Source organism: Siphateles boraxobius, unplaced genomic scaffold (genome assembly GCF_051911475.1).
Source record: "Siphateles boraxobius isolate OS27281-9 unplaced genomic scaffold, OSU_SipBor_1 106, whole genome shotgun sequence".
In the NCBI taxonomy this organism is placed as follows: Eukaryota; Metazoa; Chordata; class Actinopteri; order Cypriniformes; family Leuciscidae; genus Siphateles; species Siphateles boraxobius.
The window spans coordinates 1,052,799-1,072,160 of NW_027508707.1; the positions used below are offsets into that span (position 1 = coordinate 1,052,799).

The 19,362-nt window shown below is 36.6% G+C and overlaps 1 protein-coding gene across 3 annotated transcripts; it reads left to right on the forward strand.

Annotated features, from left to right (window-relative positions):
- Positions 1-844: 844 nt before the first annotated feature.
- On the forward strand, positions 845-18,354 carry LOC143755575 (NACHT, LRR and PYD domains-containing protein 1 homolog). Of its 3 annotated transcripts, XM_077247123.1 has the most exons (12): positions 859-986; positions 11,627-11,698; positions 11,884-11,994; positions 12,095-12,132; positions 12,828-12,872; positions 12,961-14,641; positions 14,745-14,828; positions 14,951-15,040; positions 15,908-16,168; positions 16,716-16,802; positions 17,166-17,285; positions 17,483-18,354. In XM_077247123.1, exons 6-12 carry the CDS (start codon positions 12,987-12,989, stop codon positions 17,511-17,513), a joined length of 2,328 nt encoding a protein of 775 aa, XP_077103238.1. In that variant the 5' UTR covers positions 859-986; positions 11,627-11,698; positions 11,884-11,994; positions 12,095-12,132; positions 12,828-12,872; positions 12,961-12,986; the 3' UTR covers positions 17,514-18,354. The 3 variants fall into 3 exon arrangements, with proteins under 3 accessions (XP_077103237.1, XP_077103238.1, XP_077103239.1); XM_077247122.1 differs by having other exon boundaries at positions 845-986; positions 11,884-12,132; XM_077247124.1 differs by lacking the exons at positions 12,828-12,872; positions 14,951-15,040; positions 15,908-16,168 and having other exon boundaries at positions 11,884-12,132.
- Positions 18,355-19,362: the final 1,008 nt, after the last annotated feature.

Consider the following 19,362-nt stretch of genomic DNA (forward strand, 5'->3'; position numbering starts at 1 on the left):
AGTTTCTCATTATTATGAAATGTTAAGTCATTATTATGAGAAAGTTTCTCATTATTATGAGACGTTAAGTCATTATTATGAGAAAATTTCTCATTATTATGAGAAACTTTCTCAATATAATGAGATACTAAGTCATAATAATGAGAAACTTTCTCAATATAATGAGATACTAAGTCATAATAATGAGAAACTTTCTCAATATAATGAGATACTAAGTCATAATAATGAGAAACTTTCTCAATATAATGAGATACTAAGTCATAATAATGAGAAACTTTCTCAATATAATGAGATACTAAGTCATAATAATGAGAAACTTTCTCAATATAATGAGATACTAAGTCATAATTATGAGAAACTTTCTCAATATAATGAGATACTAAGTCATAATTATGAGAAACTTTCTCATTATTATGACTTAGATAATCTTTTTTTTTCTCAACTATGGCGGAAACGGGCTTCCATACAAAACTGACTTCTATCAAAGAAAATATTTTCAATCAAAGAAAAGCAGTGTTCAAATTAATTTTTTTGAGTCTCAAATATACTTTTGGATTCAAATACTTTTTTTCTTTGATTGAAAAGTTTTTCTTTTATTGAAGTGAAGGTTTTTTTAATTGAAAATATTTTTTTTGATTGAATAATAAAGAAACAAAACTACCTCCATATAAATGCGGTAGAAAAAACTTGTTGAATATTATCAGCCTTTCACGTTTTACAGCGATACTTTTGGAGAGATGATCCTTCGCCGTTTGTCTCTACATGTGTGAGGAGGAATATCGAAAACAAAACTAACGAAATTACATAACGAAACTAGCATTCTGGGCTGTCTTATAAAAAGGACGGAAGTTCAGAAGAGTTCAGGAGAGACGTGTCCACAAACTAGGCTACTTTCGATCTCTAGTGTATAAATGAATGTTACAAATAAATATTCGTGACAAAGCCTTGATATCTTCACCGTGAATACTATGCCGACTTCACTGAAGGTAAGAACAAGACTGGACCGTAACTTATTGATCACTTTTCTGAAATGAAGCCTCGCAGTCACGAGATGAGTTTCTCACTTACACGATCGATATTGTTATTGTTTTTCAAAACCGCGATTAGACGCGCCGCATAATGTGTTTTATTATTGTTACTATTTTTTGCTACTGAGTATTGGATATAGATTCTGTTTAATCTATTCATCAAAAAGATTGATTCATGAGTAGAAACGATATGTGCCAGTAAGCGGCAATTTTTTGCATACCTGTCAAGTATCCCGTTTTGGCCGGGAAAGTCCCGTATTTAACCCTTCTTTCCCGCCGTCCTCCCGTATTAGTATTTTCCCGTAAATCTCCCGTATTTTAACCTGCGCTATTAAAAAATAATAATGGCCCGGGAGGATTAAAAAAAAACATTCGCAATCTGAGCTCTGTCACTAGCCACGCGATAACTGCCACCTCCAGTAGCCCACTACAGGTACTGTTGTCGCGAGGTTAGTGTGTGAGTGAGGTCAGATGATGAGTGACAACGCAGGGGAAAAAAAGAATAAAAAAAAATTCGGAGACAGATGGTGGACGCTACGACAGAGACGGAAGGCACTCCTGCCACAAAACCAAAACCCTCATGTAAATACCGCGATCAATGGGACAGCGAATTTACTTTTCTGAAGAGGAGCAGGGTAGGGGACAGTCACGCGTTTTGTAACTGCGACTTTAGCATCTTAAAACCTGTTAACCGTGGCCAGTGCGCCGACACACTGAAGCGTTTTTTGTTTGTTTAAATAGTTCAAAGTTACTATCAGATTTAATGTTATTACCTTGACAAACTATACATCATTAAAAAGATATAACACTCAAGTTTCAGTATTTGACCACTATTGTATTCTCAGCAACTTTGAAGATGTTTCATACAAAATAAATTTCTAATAACTTTACAAAACTTTGTAGCTATTAATAAGTATTTTTTCATTATGACAATAATTAATTCAACATTTAAAATAAACTGCCAGGTGTCAGCTTTCAAATGAGATCATACTTATTTTAGTGCAAAGTGTTTATGAACTGTAGGCTATCTGTTGCAGTTTGTGTACGCCATTTCTGAGGATTTTTCAAAAGTGGGGTTGCAGCCTAACAGGTTACAGAATGCAAAGTCTGCAACAAATTTGAACAATAACTCACTAAAAGAGTAAAGAAAAGTTATGTGACATGTAAAGAAAAACTGTAAAAGAAAAGCAATATGAAATTAAAAGAATGTGTGGAATGAAAATAAAATGTAAATGTAGAGACAAGCAATGTTAAATGAACAGAAAATATGCAAATAAGCCTTTAAAATAAATGCTCTTCATATATACCCTTTTGTGTTTTCATTTAAGCTATAACACTTGTCTGAAAATGTAAGGGATAACGTTACTGGAGCTTGGTTGGGGTGGTGGGACTGCTCGCGGTGGGCGCCGGAAAATTTCCCTTATTTTCAAATCCAAAACTTGACAGGTATGTTTTTGTGTGTGTTATGAGTGATTGATTTATTTACTGAAAGTCACCATGAAATCTCAATTCTTGTTTCTTGATGTGAGAGCAACCTGTCACTCACGTGACGTCACGTGAGATCAGCAACAAATAGGACAATAGGCATGTTCGACTTAAAGGGATTCTATGCAGTTTTTTTAGCTTAACTGAACAGCTTCAGAGTTATTGAAATGGTTATATGACTTCTTTCGGGTTGAATGGTGGCCGTCTCGCCCCCCCCCTGGTGCCTGTGAGCGGAAAAATCTCACTTGCAACTTTGGTGCGGCGGGCCGCCGGCTTCAGCGTCAGGAAGTATCGCGTGATATCAGCTCTCGCGATGTAACATATTCCTTTACGGCACTGCACACATACACGCCCCCATCCAGGAAGGTAGAGAGGGATGGAGTTTGTCACACTATCGTCATGGCTGAGCCGGCATATAAGATGCAGAAAGCATTGTCGGAGGAACAGAGAAAGAGGAAACGGCAGACTGACCGAGCGAGGAGTCAGACACGAGCATAGGCGTAATTTGCGGGTGTTATATGTCCCCATTGAAACATCTCGTGGCACGGATGTACCAATACAAACAAATAAAACATCTCCAGGTAACTCTAGTAGAGCATTCATTTCGTTCGTTTGTTAAATAAGAGGCGATCTGAAATGTGTTGTTTTTGAAATCAAGTGACCAAAGACAAAGTGCTTGTTGCCGCTGCGATCAGTGGCGCGGATACAGTGTTCTGTTGTGACGTGCACAGTCTTCACACAAACGCGCGCCTCAATCCGTTGCGGAGAGACTCTATATTTGTTACGGTGAAATCACAAAACCTAATGCACAAAAAACGTGTCCCTGCTTGAAATACAACCACTAATAAACAATCGGTTTTGATGAGGAAAATAAACTATACTACTAGTACGGATTAGAACCCAGAACCTCTGACACACTTGGCAAAAGTTCTGCCTCTGGACCATTAAAGTACATTGTCAGATCTATGTATTTAATCACGTCAAAATTCTCACCACTAACAACATATATTAGATCCCATTAAACGACAAATTAAACACAATGTACTATTGTATACTATGTAACACGCCATGTCAGTGGTAGCCTATTTACGACAGTAACGTTAAATACAAGTACTCCACAGCGACTCTAGGGGTCGCTGTTTGACAAAAATGGGATTCCTGCCTGGTGTCCCTTTAATTCAGCGCTGCGAATCTAACAAATCTGTATTTTTATAACAGTAAAAACTAATTTCAGGCATGTAGTCACGAATCGCAATGTTATATTGTGTCATCTTTAGCAAAATAAAACTGGTTAAAAACATAGACCCATACATTGGTATTCAAATACTATAGGCTTATGTTGTGTTTATCACTTTATTCTTGTACAAACAGACGCTGTATTAAGTAGTAGCTACATAAAGTATTGAATGAAAATGTCATGATAACGTTACGACCACACCTAAAATCAACAAAATCAAGTCCCGCACCACAATTTTTTCTCATCTGAGAAGCCGTTTCACTTCCACAAACATCACAATAACAACTTCCGTTTCATGCCATAACTTTAATAATTTCTTGTTAACGAACAACATCCGCTCTCATTTCCCATCCTGAGTTACGAGTGATTCTAAACTGACTGGTTCAGTAAAGGCATATTACTTTGAACTATTATTTATATTTATTTTATCCCCACCTTTATCCGGAATGCAGAATCCCTGACAACATTCAAAAGACAGCTGAAAACTCATCTCTTCTGTGAGCACTTAACCTCATAAAAAAATAAAAAATAAATTGTTTCCTTTTAATCCTCCCTTGTCTGGCTTCTGCTACTCTGAGCAATGCCTGAACTTTGTATTTTGAGTACTTGTGTTGTTTTTGCCTCTCCACGATGACTCGCTTGCTTTAGTCCTCATTTGTAAGTCGCTTTGGACAAAGGCGTCTGCTAAGTGACTAAATGTAAATGTTATAGGGTAAGTCGTGGGAAGTTGACTCTATAGTTGATAGTTGATACTAAAATTATTATTTTGTTGAAACTAAAATCATATTTGATTTTAGTTGATACTAATATCATAATAAAGGCTATACTACAAAAAATCAGATGGGCCCAGAATATGAACGCAACGCATTTGATTGAACGTTTAGCATTTTCCTCCCATAGAAAACCATTATAAATAGCAAGTTATTATGTCGAAATAACGAGATATTATATCGAAATAACAGATATTATGTCGAAAAATAACGACGTGACGTCACATGGGGCGGGGCAATGCGAACCTCTAAACTCCACCTGAGTCCGTTTTGCCCGATGCCTTTTAGTCTGATGCCGTTTAGTCTGAGGCTGTTTTGTCTGATGCCTTTTAGTCTGATGTCTTTTCGTCCGATGCCTTTTTGTCTGAGGCTGTTTTGTCTGATGCCGTTTCGTCCGATGCCTTTTAGTCTGATGCCTTTTTGTCTTAGGCTGTTTCTTCTGATGCCTAATTGTATGAGACCTGACACCTGACATTCTTTTTCCTGAGACCTGAAGCTTTTCAGTCTGAGGCGCGATGCCGTTTTGTCAATGACTGAAGCCTTTTAGTCTGAGGCATGATGCCTTGTTTTCATATGTCTGAGGTCTGAGGATGTCCTAAAATGTACACCGTACATCAGGAAGAGCTGAGGGAATAATCAAACTCTCACCTCGATTGTTTAAGATTTGTGCTTTATTAGCATGACAAATACTCACACTATAGATTTATATTTCCTCACAGCATTTACAGCTGATTTACATACAGATAGAATAGACAGAATACAGTGTAAAAAAGGAAGTTTCACCTAAAGAAAAATGGAAATACTACAAATTTAAAAAAAGAGTAATCCATATTCTTGCATTCTCCTAATAAGAAGAGCAGTTATTGTATGTGTGTTTTCTTGTATTTGTGTGTATTTGTGCAGCTACAACACATGTTTGTTGTGTCACAGTGTAGATCTTTCTTCCTGTGACGGCCACATTTTCCTGTGTGAGTTTCTATGGCATGGTTGTGTGTGTGAGCTGAGTTTGTATCTTGTTTTCAGGTTTATTTTTTATCTGTCACAGTGTAGTCTGCAATGGTGAACTGTATAGTCTTATTAGTGGTCAGACAATGCTGTATTTGATTATTACAAGTATTACAGTCCCGTCAAATTTGTTTTTAATAGATCACAACCTTTGTGGCCAGGTTTATAAAGGAGACCCCAGCTCATCATTAGAGCCGGCGTTAGATGTGTGTGTCGTGAAGAATGAGACCAGCGGCTTCAGATCCAGCCAGACTGCTTGCCAGTTCATATGAAGATATTGAATGTTGTTGGGTTTTTTCAAGCCACATTTACTTTCAGTTCACACATCAGGGTCGGAAAGGACACATTTTCCATCATTTACTCGCCCTCATGCTGTCCCCTTGACTTATTTTCTTCAGATAAACACAAGATTTTTTATTCGGTTGACACAAAATTGAGAACACGGTCACGATCACTGTGTGGTTTTCTAGCGTCATCTGAGCGCCACATCAGAACAGACACACTGGGGATAATGCATCTTGCTGAAGACTCAGAGTTGCTCATCTCCATTGTGACTTCTTCTATGGGAACCAGTGTGTCAATAAGGTTACTGACAATGTCCCACTGTGTGGCAGATAAGCCACTGATATGCCCATGTTCACTAGCGTACACATTCAGTGCCCGTCTCTGTTCATACATTCTTTTTGGAGCATATGAAGTGTTGAGTTACATCGAGTCTGGACGGCCTGGATGATGTTGTGCTTTGGGACACCCAGCTCCTCCTGAATGGTTCTTAGCCTCTGTTTGGCCAATACAGAGTGGCCAAAGTGAGTTGCACTGCTTTTTAATATGGCAATAATGTTGAGGACAGCTCTCTGACAAGATAGTCCATCATTGATAATGAGCTGAAGGGTGTGAGCAGTGCAGCTTAAATCAGGAAGTTCAGCCAGGTTCATTCATTTTACCATGTTTGATCTTAGGACAAGAACAACACGGTGTGTTACAATATCCAAATATTCTAACATGTTCAGGAAGGTTTCTTGAATATAACTGGCTGTGTGTGATCCAGTCATGGGCTTGACATTTATCACCACTTGCTTTCTAGACCAGTCCTCAGAAATTAAATGCCCAGTTCGGCTCATCAGGGACCCTGTAGTTCCAGACCAACAGTCAGTTGTGAAGGCCATGAATGGGGCCTTGTCCTTCGTCTGTTACGTCCGACTGGGAATCTAACCCGGGTCACCTGTGTACCAGGGCAAAGCACTACCTTGGTGCCACAATGTGGTGTATTCGACTCAAAATGCAGAGGCAGAGACAATAACTCAGTTCAAGGGCTTTACTTGAAAAGCAGGGCAAAAGTATCCAACAAGGAATGGCAAACACAAAAAGTAATAAGCCAGGCAAAGGTCAGAGCCCACTATCTCAGTCAGAAACTCAAAACTCATAATCCAAAAAACAGGCATGTACAGGTCGGTAACAAACAAAAATACTCTGAATAATAACTCACAGACAGGTATAGTCAAACAAGACTGCACCAGTGTCAACTCAAGACTGAGCAAAGAACTCTTCTTCTTCTTTTATTGGCGGTTGGCATACCAATTTAGTGCATTACCGCCACCAACTGTTTGGGGTGTGGAGCTTCAATGCGGATTTCTACTCAAAAAACAAACAAAAAAAAATCTATACATATATTCTTAGTTATTCTTAAATTCGATCAAATAAGTCTGTTTCTTTAAGGTATCTCATGATAGCTGGCCATGCTGATGGTTTTGAGCAAAGAACTCAAGAAAAAAGGGGGTTTAAATAGGCAGCTTAACAAGGTTCAGGTGAAACTAATAAATCAATAATGAGAACATGTGGCAGGCATAAAACAACAACAACAAAAAAAGAACACTGAGGACCACACATGGCCAAAAAAAGGAACAACAGCCACATAATTCATGACATCGTCACTACACTTTTCACTTTTGTCAAAACTCTGGAATATGTTTCTTCAAGCATCTTTGTTCTGTAGAACTTCTCATTTTTAATCCGGTTCCATAAAGGACATGAACCTCTTCAAGGTCCCCTGACATGGGGTTATTTTATTATTTTATAATGTTTCCTGGGTTGCCCTTATAATGTTAGTATGTTTTTTAGATCAAAAATAGTCATAATTTAGAAATAAAAGGCAATTTTCCTAGCCTGATTTTAGCCTCTGATTTGAACACTCTGTTTGAAGGGGCGTCTGCTGTGGGATTCAGTGTAGCCAGCCACTGCTGTGATTGGCTGACATGCTTGCATATGAAATAGCTATTACATGCGAAACTTTCTCGAATACTTTTACTACAGCTATTATACGTTTTTACTATTACAGCTATCGAGATTAACGAATCGTGAGAAGTTTTTAAAGTATTTAGATCTATTCCCATCACATAAAATGTTACCGTGATGAGCATTGAGCAAGCAGATGACAGTCTATTGATCGCTAGAATGAAGATCTTATCTTTGCAACGCAGTTTCTGCACTCTCTGTAATGCTTTCACCAATGCAAACACGATGATGTACAAACAGTAAGAGCTTCGTTGTGCAGTGTAACGTTCGTCATTGAGTTCATAACGAGTTGTCCAGATAAACTCGCGCTGTGTGGAAAGATTGTTCTTTGATCGCTTTCTGTATAATTTGTTCAGAATTTAAATAAGATTATTTTCATCCTACTAAAAGAAACGATGTGAAGTTGATATTTTAGTCACTGGCTTGACTTACTGATGCATAAACAGTATTGAACGATTTTGAGAGAAAGATTAACTTACCTGTCTGAGACTTGAACAATTAGGCTACACATCAGAAATTTTGCTTGGTAGCTCGATCGATTTATTTTCAGACGTTCATCGAGTTGAGGAAACAGCCGTCTGTGAAATGTTTGGACCATACAAAACTTTGGGAAGTTGTGTCGGCGCATTTCCAGAGAAAATAAAATTAACCCCTTTGTTTCTTCAGAGGCTCGGATGAAGGAACTAAAAAATACTTTTGTGTTCATTTGTACATCCGAACACTGATCAACTGCCATGCTTTGCTCGTTTGCAAGCCATGATATCTCTCGAGGAAAAACTCAAATCTCAAAGCTATTTCTCTAGGAAAAACTAAAATCGCGCCGGCGCGTTCGTACTTCCTGTTCCTAGCTCGTTTTCTCATGGGCGAGCCAAATTCTCCGGGCGGGCAAAGCAGAGAAAGGGGAGGTAACCTTTCCACATTATGACGTCATAATGGGGAGATTCAAGATCAGCGCGTCTGAGCTGCAGAGAAGAGAAAAATAGCCAAAGCTCGGTTTACACCGATTGTAAATTCTAGACACGAGGTGACCAAATACAGGCTAGGGGAACTAATATTAATGTTAAAAAACCTCAGAAAGTGAAAATTTCATGTCAGGGGACCTTTAAATCCAAGGTCTGTAACCACTGAAAATGGTTGGTTGTCAGCGGCAATCATTTCAGTGATGGCGACATCAATTTTGATAGACCTTGGATCTGTATCCTTCCACCCTGTCTTGCTTTCAAACAGTTGAGACACTGATGGCTGAGAAGGATCTTTCTCCCCTTTTTCCTCGAGCCTCTTCATGGACTTCTGGATGTATGTGCTTCACATGACTCCACATGTTCGTAGTATTTTTACCTGTAGATGTTGATTCTCACATGCTGATTATTTTGTCACAGATATTACACTGTGCTTTCCCTGGCAATACTTCCGTAAAATACTCCCACACTGGTACTTTCTTCAAAGCATTTGCCATCTAATGGCAAAATAATCGAAACATTAAAATATTATGTCAAATGTGTGTTTATTTAGCTATAACACTTTGCAAGTCCAATTTGTTAACAAGGATTTATTAGCTAGCTTACATGAACTATGTGCACTATGCAATATACATTTTTACAGCATGTATTAATATTTGAGCAATACAATTGTACCATGATCGTTCATGTTAGTTCATAGTGTATTAACTATGGTTAATTATTGTAATATGGGATTTTATTGTAATTGTTATCATTTCATATAAATCCAAACAGTTATGCTTAAAGATGGCCAACTTTAAATATCTACAATGCCAGAGCATTGAAATGACATAAATAGTATGTTACTATTTTATAACACTTGATGATTATCTAATCAAAATAACAAAATGTATTAAAGTGATGATGGAAAAAGAACTGAAATCGAATGCTTTTCTGATTTGTTTGTATGTTTCTGTCGGCTGTATAAACATATCAGTTTGTTATCTTGCGTCTCTAGCTTTAAATATGCAACTTCACTGCATAATGAATGCATAAAAGTGACCAGCTGGATATAAACTAATGCAAATAGATGGTAACAACACTCTAAAAAGTTTAACCATGGTTTACTAAATTTTTTTGGTGAAACATTTTTGCACTTAAAAATATTGATTTAATTTGAAAGCAGTGAAATAAATTGCATACACTGTATGAACTGAGTAAATGTAAGTAAAAAAAATAAGTAGATCTGAGTAACTGCATTTGGTACATTAACAAATAAAATTAAGTAGAATTACGGTAATTGGGGAACAACATTTAAAAAAACAATATATGAGTAGGCTAATATCAACTGTTTTTATTTATGGGTAATATTAACTTTTTCATTTCCTTTAAACCTTTGTAAAAAATATTCCATATAACCACCGGTACATGACATTGGCCTTTATTGTCGATGATGAGTACAGCAATACAGCGAATTTTATACGGTTTTAGCATAAACAATATTGCCTACATATAAACTCATGTAACAAACATTTTAGAAGTAACGTAAAAATTAAACATTTAAACATTCAAGTAATTCAAGTTTAATCAACCGGTCTGTTATCCAATATCCAGTGATCAGCGCTGGTTCTCATGCCGGAGATGGACTCTGCTGGGAAACTTCTAACTTTAGACCGCCGTCCTGCATTTCACTCAGAGCCGAAAGATGCTGCGATGCGACTCCAAAACCTGCTAATAAACAAACATTGTACAGTTCTGAGAACATTTTATCATCCAAATTAGTTATATTCATTATCTTTAGGAATATAGTCTTGTTATAGGCGTTACAATAATGTGAAAAGACAGTCGCGACACTCGTTTAACTTAGGTGAGTCACATATGTATGTTCTTTTGGTTTAAATAAAATGATTTAAAGCACAGTAGTGATTTTAGAGATAAAATAAAACATTCACAAACCTGAATTTCACAGAGGAAATACACCAATTTTGCGACTCCGAGAAGAGAAAACTGTTCTGGAGACCGGAGGAGAGAATTCAAACAGCGCGCGCTCACTCAACCGTTGAGTCGTCGTCACATCAGGGGGTGGGGGAGGGGCGCATTGTTTTAATTGAGTAAACTTACTCAATTTCTTATGTATGTGTTAAATATGAATAATATTGATTTGAATAAAGTAATATTTGTGGTTTTTGAAACAGATCAGTTTAATTATCCATTCTCAAAATATTTTGATGGAAATTTCACAAATAGATTAAGTATATTTTAAATAAATAATTGGTCAAATATTAAATTCTTTTAGTGGAAAAAACTTAAATATAACTGAAAATTTTAGACAAAATTAACTGTTGGATTTAGTTAATTATTTTTGTATGTTCAACTCAAACTATCAAGTAAATGATGTTCAGAGATTTTATTAAGTTAACTATTACTGTGATATTTACTAAGCTACTGAATTATTTTTTAGAGTGAATTGTGATATTCAATATTTGGGTCAGACTTAGGTTTATTTTTGTCAGTGTTTTAACCGCTGGGTTCTGGTCAGGGACTGGAGCCTGCACTATATCTCTACATATATCCATTATCATGCCATGTCATGACAGAACTATACAATATGAAATTTGACAATACTGAGTCAAAAGCAGAAGTTGACTGATACATTTATTTATCAGAGAAAATTAATCAACCTCCTATGTCTCTACCATTTTGTTTTGTGACTGTATATTCAGTAATGGCCAAATTTGGGTTGTGCATGTTAGATTAATGTTTGTACATGCCACTTAATTTACTGCATACCAATAGTGTAATCTTTAACCATGAGACACAAAAGCTCTCTTCAACCATCTCACACTATGTGCATTATGTTTCATCTCCTAGAGGACAACTTAAGACAGCTCTCTACAACACGTCATAGACACTTATGAGACACCATGGACCAAGACTCAGAGCGTAAGTAGTTACCACAGTAAAAGCAGAGATAGTCATATGAAAAAAAAATCTGCGTTACACTGATTATGAAATTATTGAAGTGGCCCAAATAAGTACTTGCTACACTATAGAATATGCCGTTCTTCAATCTTTTGAAATCACGTTCTTCCTTGTGAGCAGTTATCATGTTATTATCTCTCTACCAGGTGCTCGGTTTGTGGACGCACACTGGCCGAAACTTGTCCAGAGAGTAAATACGGTGATGCCGATAGCAGATGAGTTGCAGTCCCGTGGCATGCTGGAATATGAGGCGTACTGTAAGATTGAAGCAGCAGTTACTAACCAGGAGAAAATGAGAGAGTTTTATAAAGTGTTGCACTCTGGAGGAGACAAGGTTAAGTCTGCCTTTTATTCTAGACTGGAAATCCACGAGCCACCTCTGTTTAGAGACTTAAGTAAGTAATTCTGGCTATTATACCACATGTGTCTAGACCTACAGTAGGTACTGAGATATGTACTATTAAAATATGTACTTTAACAGGCATTGCACAAATTGCAGAAGCTCTTGTAGAAACCTTAAATATTTTGTCTTAACTTTCCATCTTGTTAACTTATTTCTGTCAGGACCACTATCGTCAAAAACGATTGACAATTAGCATGTATTTGGGATTGGTGGTCTGGTTCTGTTCTGGGCAGCCTAGCATGGATAAGAGCAGGAGAGCAGCAATAACACCCTTTAGGGTAAACAGAACAGAACCAATATGAATGTATTGCAGATATCATTAATGTCAATATTTTAATGTACAACATAATTTGAGAACTTAGTCTGACTCAAAGGGGAATCAGAATGCCAAATCCTGAGAGGTGGAGCTGGGGAGGGAGGAGGGTAACTCGCTCCTGAGAAACGCGACAGCTGCTGATAATACTGGAGCTTATATATGAAAACAGTGATGCGCATCATATTCCTATAGGTAGATGTGGATCAGCTGGGAGTCTGAGAGTCTTTGCTTTTCAAACTGGAAGTAGAAAATTGCTTCTTTTTTTGATAGATTGATGTAAAATGTTTGAAAATATATGTGAAATGCCTTAATCAATATATAAATTAATAAATCAATTAATGTGTTAATCAAGTGTGTCTAATGTTCTACAGGCTCCACAGGACACCACAAACGCTTTAAAAAAACACATTTCTCAGGTGACTGATGAATTTTATAATAATATGTTTTAAATATTGCACTCCATCCATCTCAATGTAACTCTTTGAACATTGACCGTTTCTACAGAAATCAGCCCAGTGATTGACAAATATATGAAGCGGATCTGCAGCGAGTATCAGTATGTGACTGAGTATAACTCACTGCCTGGTGAACATATGCTGCTGTCTGAGCGCTTCACACAACCTCTGATCCTTCAGAAACATAGAGATCGAATAGAGCGAGAAGAAGAGATCCGCTCCAGTGGAGAGAGCTTCCAGCAGGTCCTCAGCTCCAGGAGCAGTGGAGACTCTGTCCAGCTCAGCTCTCTGTTCGACCCAGATGACAGCGGGATCAGTCCCAGTTCTGTGATACTGCAGGGAAATTCTGGAAACGGGAAATCTTTCACTGTGCAGAAGATCATGATGGACTGGGCATCTGGTGACCTCTACAAAGGGCGGTTTGATATTGTGTTCCACTTAAAGTGTAAAGAAATAAATCGCATTCCAGGCGAGAAGAGTTTGGTGGAGATCTTGAGCTGCAGTTGTAGTTTAACATCAGATGAGATCTCACAGATTTTACAGCAGTCGCCAGAGAAGGTGCTTGTGGTCATTGATGGATTTGATGAGCTGAAACTCCCACAGGACATTAATGACACGTCAGCACACACTGATCTGCTTCAGAAAGCCCGACCTGTGGACACTCTTTGTGCCCTGCTGAGGGGTCGAATCCTGCCAGAGTCTTTCCTGCTGGTCTCCTCCAGATCTACAGCTACGGACACACTCAGTAATCTGCTCAAAGGACCTCAGCGTTTCTCTGAGATTGTGGGATTTTCAGAAAAGGGGGTGGAGGAGTACTTCCGGAAGTATTATTTTCAAAATGAGGAACTTCACAAGAAGGCTTATACATATGTGAAGGCAAATGAATCCCTCATCACTGCCTGCTCAATCCCTGTCGTCTGCTGGATCATTTGCACAACTATCCAGGAGCGATTCAAATATGGTGCACATAAGACCAGCGGACTGGAAACCACCACCTCCATCTACGTGGACTTTGTGTGCACTCTTCTGAAGCATCACTGCCAGGATTTGAGTCAGTCCGTCCCGACCCTGCTGAGGAGTCTGGGTCAGCTGGCAGAGAGAGGGATGCAGGAACAGCAAGTCCTGCTGGATGAGAAAAGTGTGAATGAAACCATTTCAGACCCTGCTGGAAATCCATTCTTGTGCAAGTTCCTGTTTAAGAGACGAATCCACCAGGAGACGATGTTCAGTTTCATGCATCTCAGCTTTCAGGAGTTCTTCACTGCTCTGTACTATGTCCTTCTGGATGAAGAAGAGTCCCTGAGGAAACTTATAATGGATAGTTCCTCAAAACCACGTTTTGCAGCTGTGGTGCAATTTGCATTTGGCTTGTTGAATGAGAAAGTGAGATCCACACTTATAGAACATGGTCTGTTAATTCGTCCAAAAACACAGGATCATCTGAAAGAATGGATTTTGGAAAAGATTAAAGGCTGTTCCTTGTCTTCGACAGCAGTATTTTTTGTTCTTCACTGTCTCTATGAACTTCATGAAGGAGACTTTGTGAAAGAAGCAATGGGATCCTGGAAAAAGATTAAACTAGATGGGCAATCCCTCAGAAGAACCGACGTCTGTGCCCTGCTGTACTGCTCTCAGTGCTGTCAGAGCATTGAAGAAATTTCTCATTTGTATTTAACATCGGAAGATTTGTCTATGATTTTGCCTGTACTTCACAAGTTTAAAGAAGCAAGGTAAATGCATTTGGTGGATGTAATTCATATCTAATCTCTTATTAGCTATTGCAAGTTAAACTTAATTAGTCTGTACAGTGATGTTCTGGATTTGATTTTAAAGATTGATTATAGAAGATCCATCAGACTCTGATTTCGTTGAACTGATCAACACTCTCACGAGAGGACACACCCTGAGCTCACAGCGGTAATGTTTTAAAATATATTTTATACATTTGACGTGTTTTATGCACACATGCTATCATCCTTTAATGTGCTTTTGTTTAACTTTAAGGTTCATGTATATTTTTTCTGTGCTTTGTTTTGCAGTGTTAGTGTTGTTAGTGTAAGCACCTGCCAAATAAAGTATATCCATAATCCTCACTTCCTTGATCTGTCAATCATCAAAGAGCCGTTCAGGTGAAGGACAAGTGACTTTTTTCTTTTCATCAAATAGTTTTTCTCTCATGATAACCAGAAATAATTGTATGATTAATAGAATTTGGATAACCAATTATATCATCATCTTGTTCTCCCGTTTATCTGGCATACTTGGTCACCGCAATCTAATAGATTGTAATTGTAATAGATTATAATTCTAATAGTAATAATGCAACTAAATTGGTCACCCAAAACAGTTAAAAAAATAAGGTACACACTTTTTTATCTTTTTTGACTATTGCTAATGATGCAAATTGTCAGGATTCCACCAGCTTCACTCACTCCTCCCTCTCGTTCACTCACTCCTCCCACTCGTTCACTCACTCCTCCCACTCGTTCATTGTCTCCCGAATTCTAATCATCATCACCTGCACCTCATCATTCCACCTCCCTTTATATTCGACTTCACACACTCATTGTCTGGTCTCGTCTCTGACACACAGACTCACTCATGCTACTTACCTGCTACTTACCTGAGATCCATTCGACGACCCCCATCACCCCTTACTTCGTGTACCCTCTTCAGTCCATTCCAAGTGATTCTCCATCAGCATCTGTAACAGACTCTGATTATCCTTCCGCTAAGTTCCCATCTGATTATCAACTGTTTGAATACTCACCATATCTTTGTCTGGATCCGCAACCCTGTAAATAAACACTATTTCACTTACCACATGTCTGACTCCTGTTCCATTCTTGACACAAATATTGGCTGGTGCCCAACAAACCACCAATTAATCATAATTTTAAAAAATTTATAAATTTCACAAAAAGATATTGAAAGAAATGATTGACTTTTAGACACAATGACAACTTAACTATTATTCATTTTATTTGTTTTAATAGTATCTGCATAGAGATTCTCCTGCTTCACCATCCGGATTTGCGATCATTCAGTCTCACCTTTCAACACTCAGTGATAATCAACATCGACTGGACCAGACTTTTTCAGATAATTCACCAAAGGGATTCAGATGCATTACTGTCATTTCTCTCTTCCTTCTCTAACCTGAAAAAGATGGAAATTAAAGTGAAGTGTCTAACTGAGATGTGGTCAGTTTGGATCCTCCAGATGAGCCAGATCTGCCCCAGTCTAACCGAACTCACGTGAGAAACATCTGAAATCACCTCTGTCCTGTTTCTATGTGAATTTGTCTGTTCATAAGAACTGAGTATATAATATTCTAAGGGATAGTTCATCTAAAGTGGGAAATGCTGTCATCATTTACTCACATTCATGTTGTTCCAAAACTGTTTTCCTCTGAGAAACACAAAATAAGTTATTTTAAAGAATGCTTGTTTAACACACAGTTTCAGATCCCATTGACTCCCATTGTTTGGACAAGAAATAAAATGAACCAAAACTGTTTTATTACCAGCAACCAGCATAAAATTTGATTGATTGATATTAATGTATTATTATTTTATTAATATTTTATTTCTATTTGTTTATGTTGGCAGTTTAGCAATTTTGCAATGCTCTTGCTATATCAGATAACCTTACAAAGCAAATGAATCCGCCCATCTGTAGTTCATGGCCTTCATCCATTTAAACTGTTATGGAATTGTTTAAATTAATGTGCAATAAGCAAATGTGAAGAATGCCATTATCAATCTTAATCATTTTATCTGTATAATGTGTTTCCACATCTAGGGTAGAAGCTGGTTTATTACAGGAGGATGGAATCAAGATCTTGCAGAGGACAAACACAAGACCAAGTTGTGTGATGACTATTAACGGGTTTGTATTGGTTTATCATTATATAGATTTTGCATGCAATTTCTGATCTGTAAATTCAACTTACAAGCTTTAAAAAGGAGACAAAAACACCATAAAAGAACAACATATTCCATGTTTTCTGAAGTCACATAATACCTTTTTGTAAGGAGCAAATCAAAAGTTTCAGATTTGTTATACATAAATTAAGTTTTCTTTACATCCACCCTAGATCTTCTAGTTCATTAACAATTCAATAATTTAAATGTTGGTCTGTTTCTCACACAAATAATTGTTAAAACAATGATTACATTCAATTAAAAGCAAATATCAGGTTTGCTAAAGACTCTGTACTGATGCTGTGCTTTGTGCTTTCTGATTATGAAGGTCCATTTGCAATAAACCGTCTCAAAAATGCACAGATTATTATGACCGTCTGACTCGCTGCAACCAGGAGGTGAAGATTCTTCTGAATGACCAGGGCTTTTCTATGGAGACTTTGCACAGGTAAGTTAAGACTGAAATTAACACTGGAACGCACCAATAAAATAATGAGAACTGTAATATGACACGAGCCAGTAACACAAAATTTCTCTTATGATTTATACAATTTCATTTGAACATTGCATACTAAATGTTGATCCTATCCTACTGGTCAGCTTGTTCATATTTCATGATTTATCTCTTGTCTCTCCATTTCTAAGGCCCTCGATTTATGAACGAATGAGGAGATAACTGCAAAAGCAGCATCTTTACCTGGAGCTGTGGATGGAAATAAAGACACCAAACAACTCTAAACTAATTTACATGCATTGTAATAATAATATTTGTGTGTCAATTTGTTTGTATAGTGTTTTTCTAAGGAGCTTTACAGAGTTTTACGATGTTGATGCTTTGTCTAAATTTATACTTTAGGGGAGAATGATTTTTTTAGAGCGTATGGTTTATGGGTGAAGAAGATATAAAATATTAAGCATTTGAGATTTGCTTCATATAGATCATGTGACTGTAATTGTATTAAATTAAATTGTATATAGTTGTTGGGGTTGTTCATTTATGCTGTGATTATAAATCTGTAAGGTTTTGTACAATGTATAACATTTTGGTGTACTAACAAGCCTATTTACTAATTGATGATTTTTATTACTGCTATTTTGGTCATATTACCCTTAAGCAGTTTAAGAAAAGCCATAATACAAAGTACGTAATCCTAAAAATCTTCAGTCCCCGAGTGTGCCAGCCAAAGGCGACTGAGTGTGCCAGACAAAGATGACTGTGGCAAGTAATGAAAAACTTAATCCTTTAATTTTTTGATTGCTGGAATGTTAAACTTTGCATTGATGTGTTTGGTGTAAACTTATGTCTTGTATAAATGTAATGGTTTTATATAGTTTGTCGGCGGATGTTATTAACATGTTTGAAAAGATCACGTGTATTCACACACTGAAGACGCCTGAGAGCTGAAAATGTCTGTATTCCTCCATGTGTAAAATAAAATATGATTTTTTTTATTTATTTATTCTAAATGTTAATCACAGTTGAATTTCGGAAATAATTAAAAACTCATTTACTTACAGATGTGAGCAGTGGTTACATTTTGTGTAGGAGCAACAGGGAAAAATCACTCAGCGTTGGACATATTGAGTATCTGGTAAAGCAATACTATTTGGGACAAGAGTGTCACCATGGTGTAGCCTATTAAATGAGACAATATATACCTACAAATGTGTTAAATTATATTTAATATGAAATGTTTGTTAACGTTTATATATATATATATATATATATATATATATATATATAAAATAAGGTACATTATATAATTTTTTTTCATAAAGAATTGTTATTATACAATATAATTTAACACGTTTGTAGGTCTTGTACATGTATTATTGTTTTGTGCCACATATTTAATTAGATAGTTTTAAAGATTTATTAATACATTTTTCTCTGGTTTTATTTGGCAGCTGTAGTACATTTTTATGGTTATTAGAAGAACATTACAATCTAAAAATAAAAAAGCTTTTTAAAGCAGAAGTTAAAATAAAATGTAAAATAAATAATAACAAAAGCACAAACTACATTATAACTGGTAAGATGAATCTGAGCTTAGTAATTGGCTATATTAGACTACATTTGATTTACTCCATTACAATAGTCCCTTTACGGTTATTGCTATCATAAAAATGCACTTAATTGTAGTAGGTTTAAAATTCTAAATAAGGCAAAGATAACAAATATTTTAGCATATAGGCTATATACTGTTTGTACTTTATTTAGTTTATTATGTCTTTCAATTCAAATATTGAACACAATTAAAACAGATATAATACAGATGAGCAAATTATAAATCTTGGGTTGCTGAATATTCGATCCCTTACTTCAAAATCGCTCATAGTTAATGATATGATTTCAGTATTGTTGCGGAAATTTATAGTAATATTTTCAAAACCACTAAGAAATCTAGTTTTAAATATACTTCTTTGAAGTGTTGGTGCTTAATGTAAAAATATATAGTGTAAACAATAAATCACATTTGAGAATTCTGCTGGCTACTGTATACAGGCCACCAGGGCATCATTAA

Coding starts and splice junctions, on each gene's coding strand:
- LOC143755575 (XM_077247122.1), top strand. Junction 12,133..12,827: donor ACCTCTGTTTAGAGACTTAA/GTAAGTAATTCT, acceptor AATGTTCTACAG/GCTCCACAGGACACCACAAA. Junction 17,286..17,482: donor TCTATGGAGACTTTGCACAG/GTAAGTTAAGAC, acceptor TCCATTTCTAAG/GCCCTCGATTTATGAACGAA.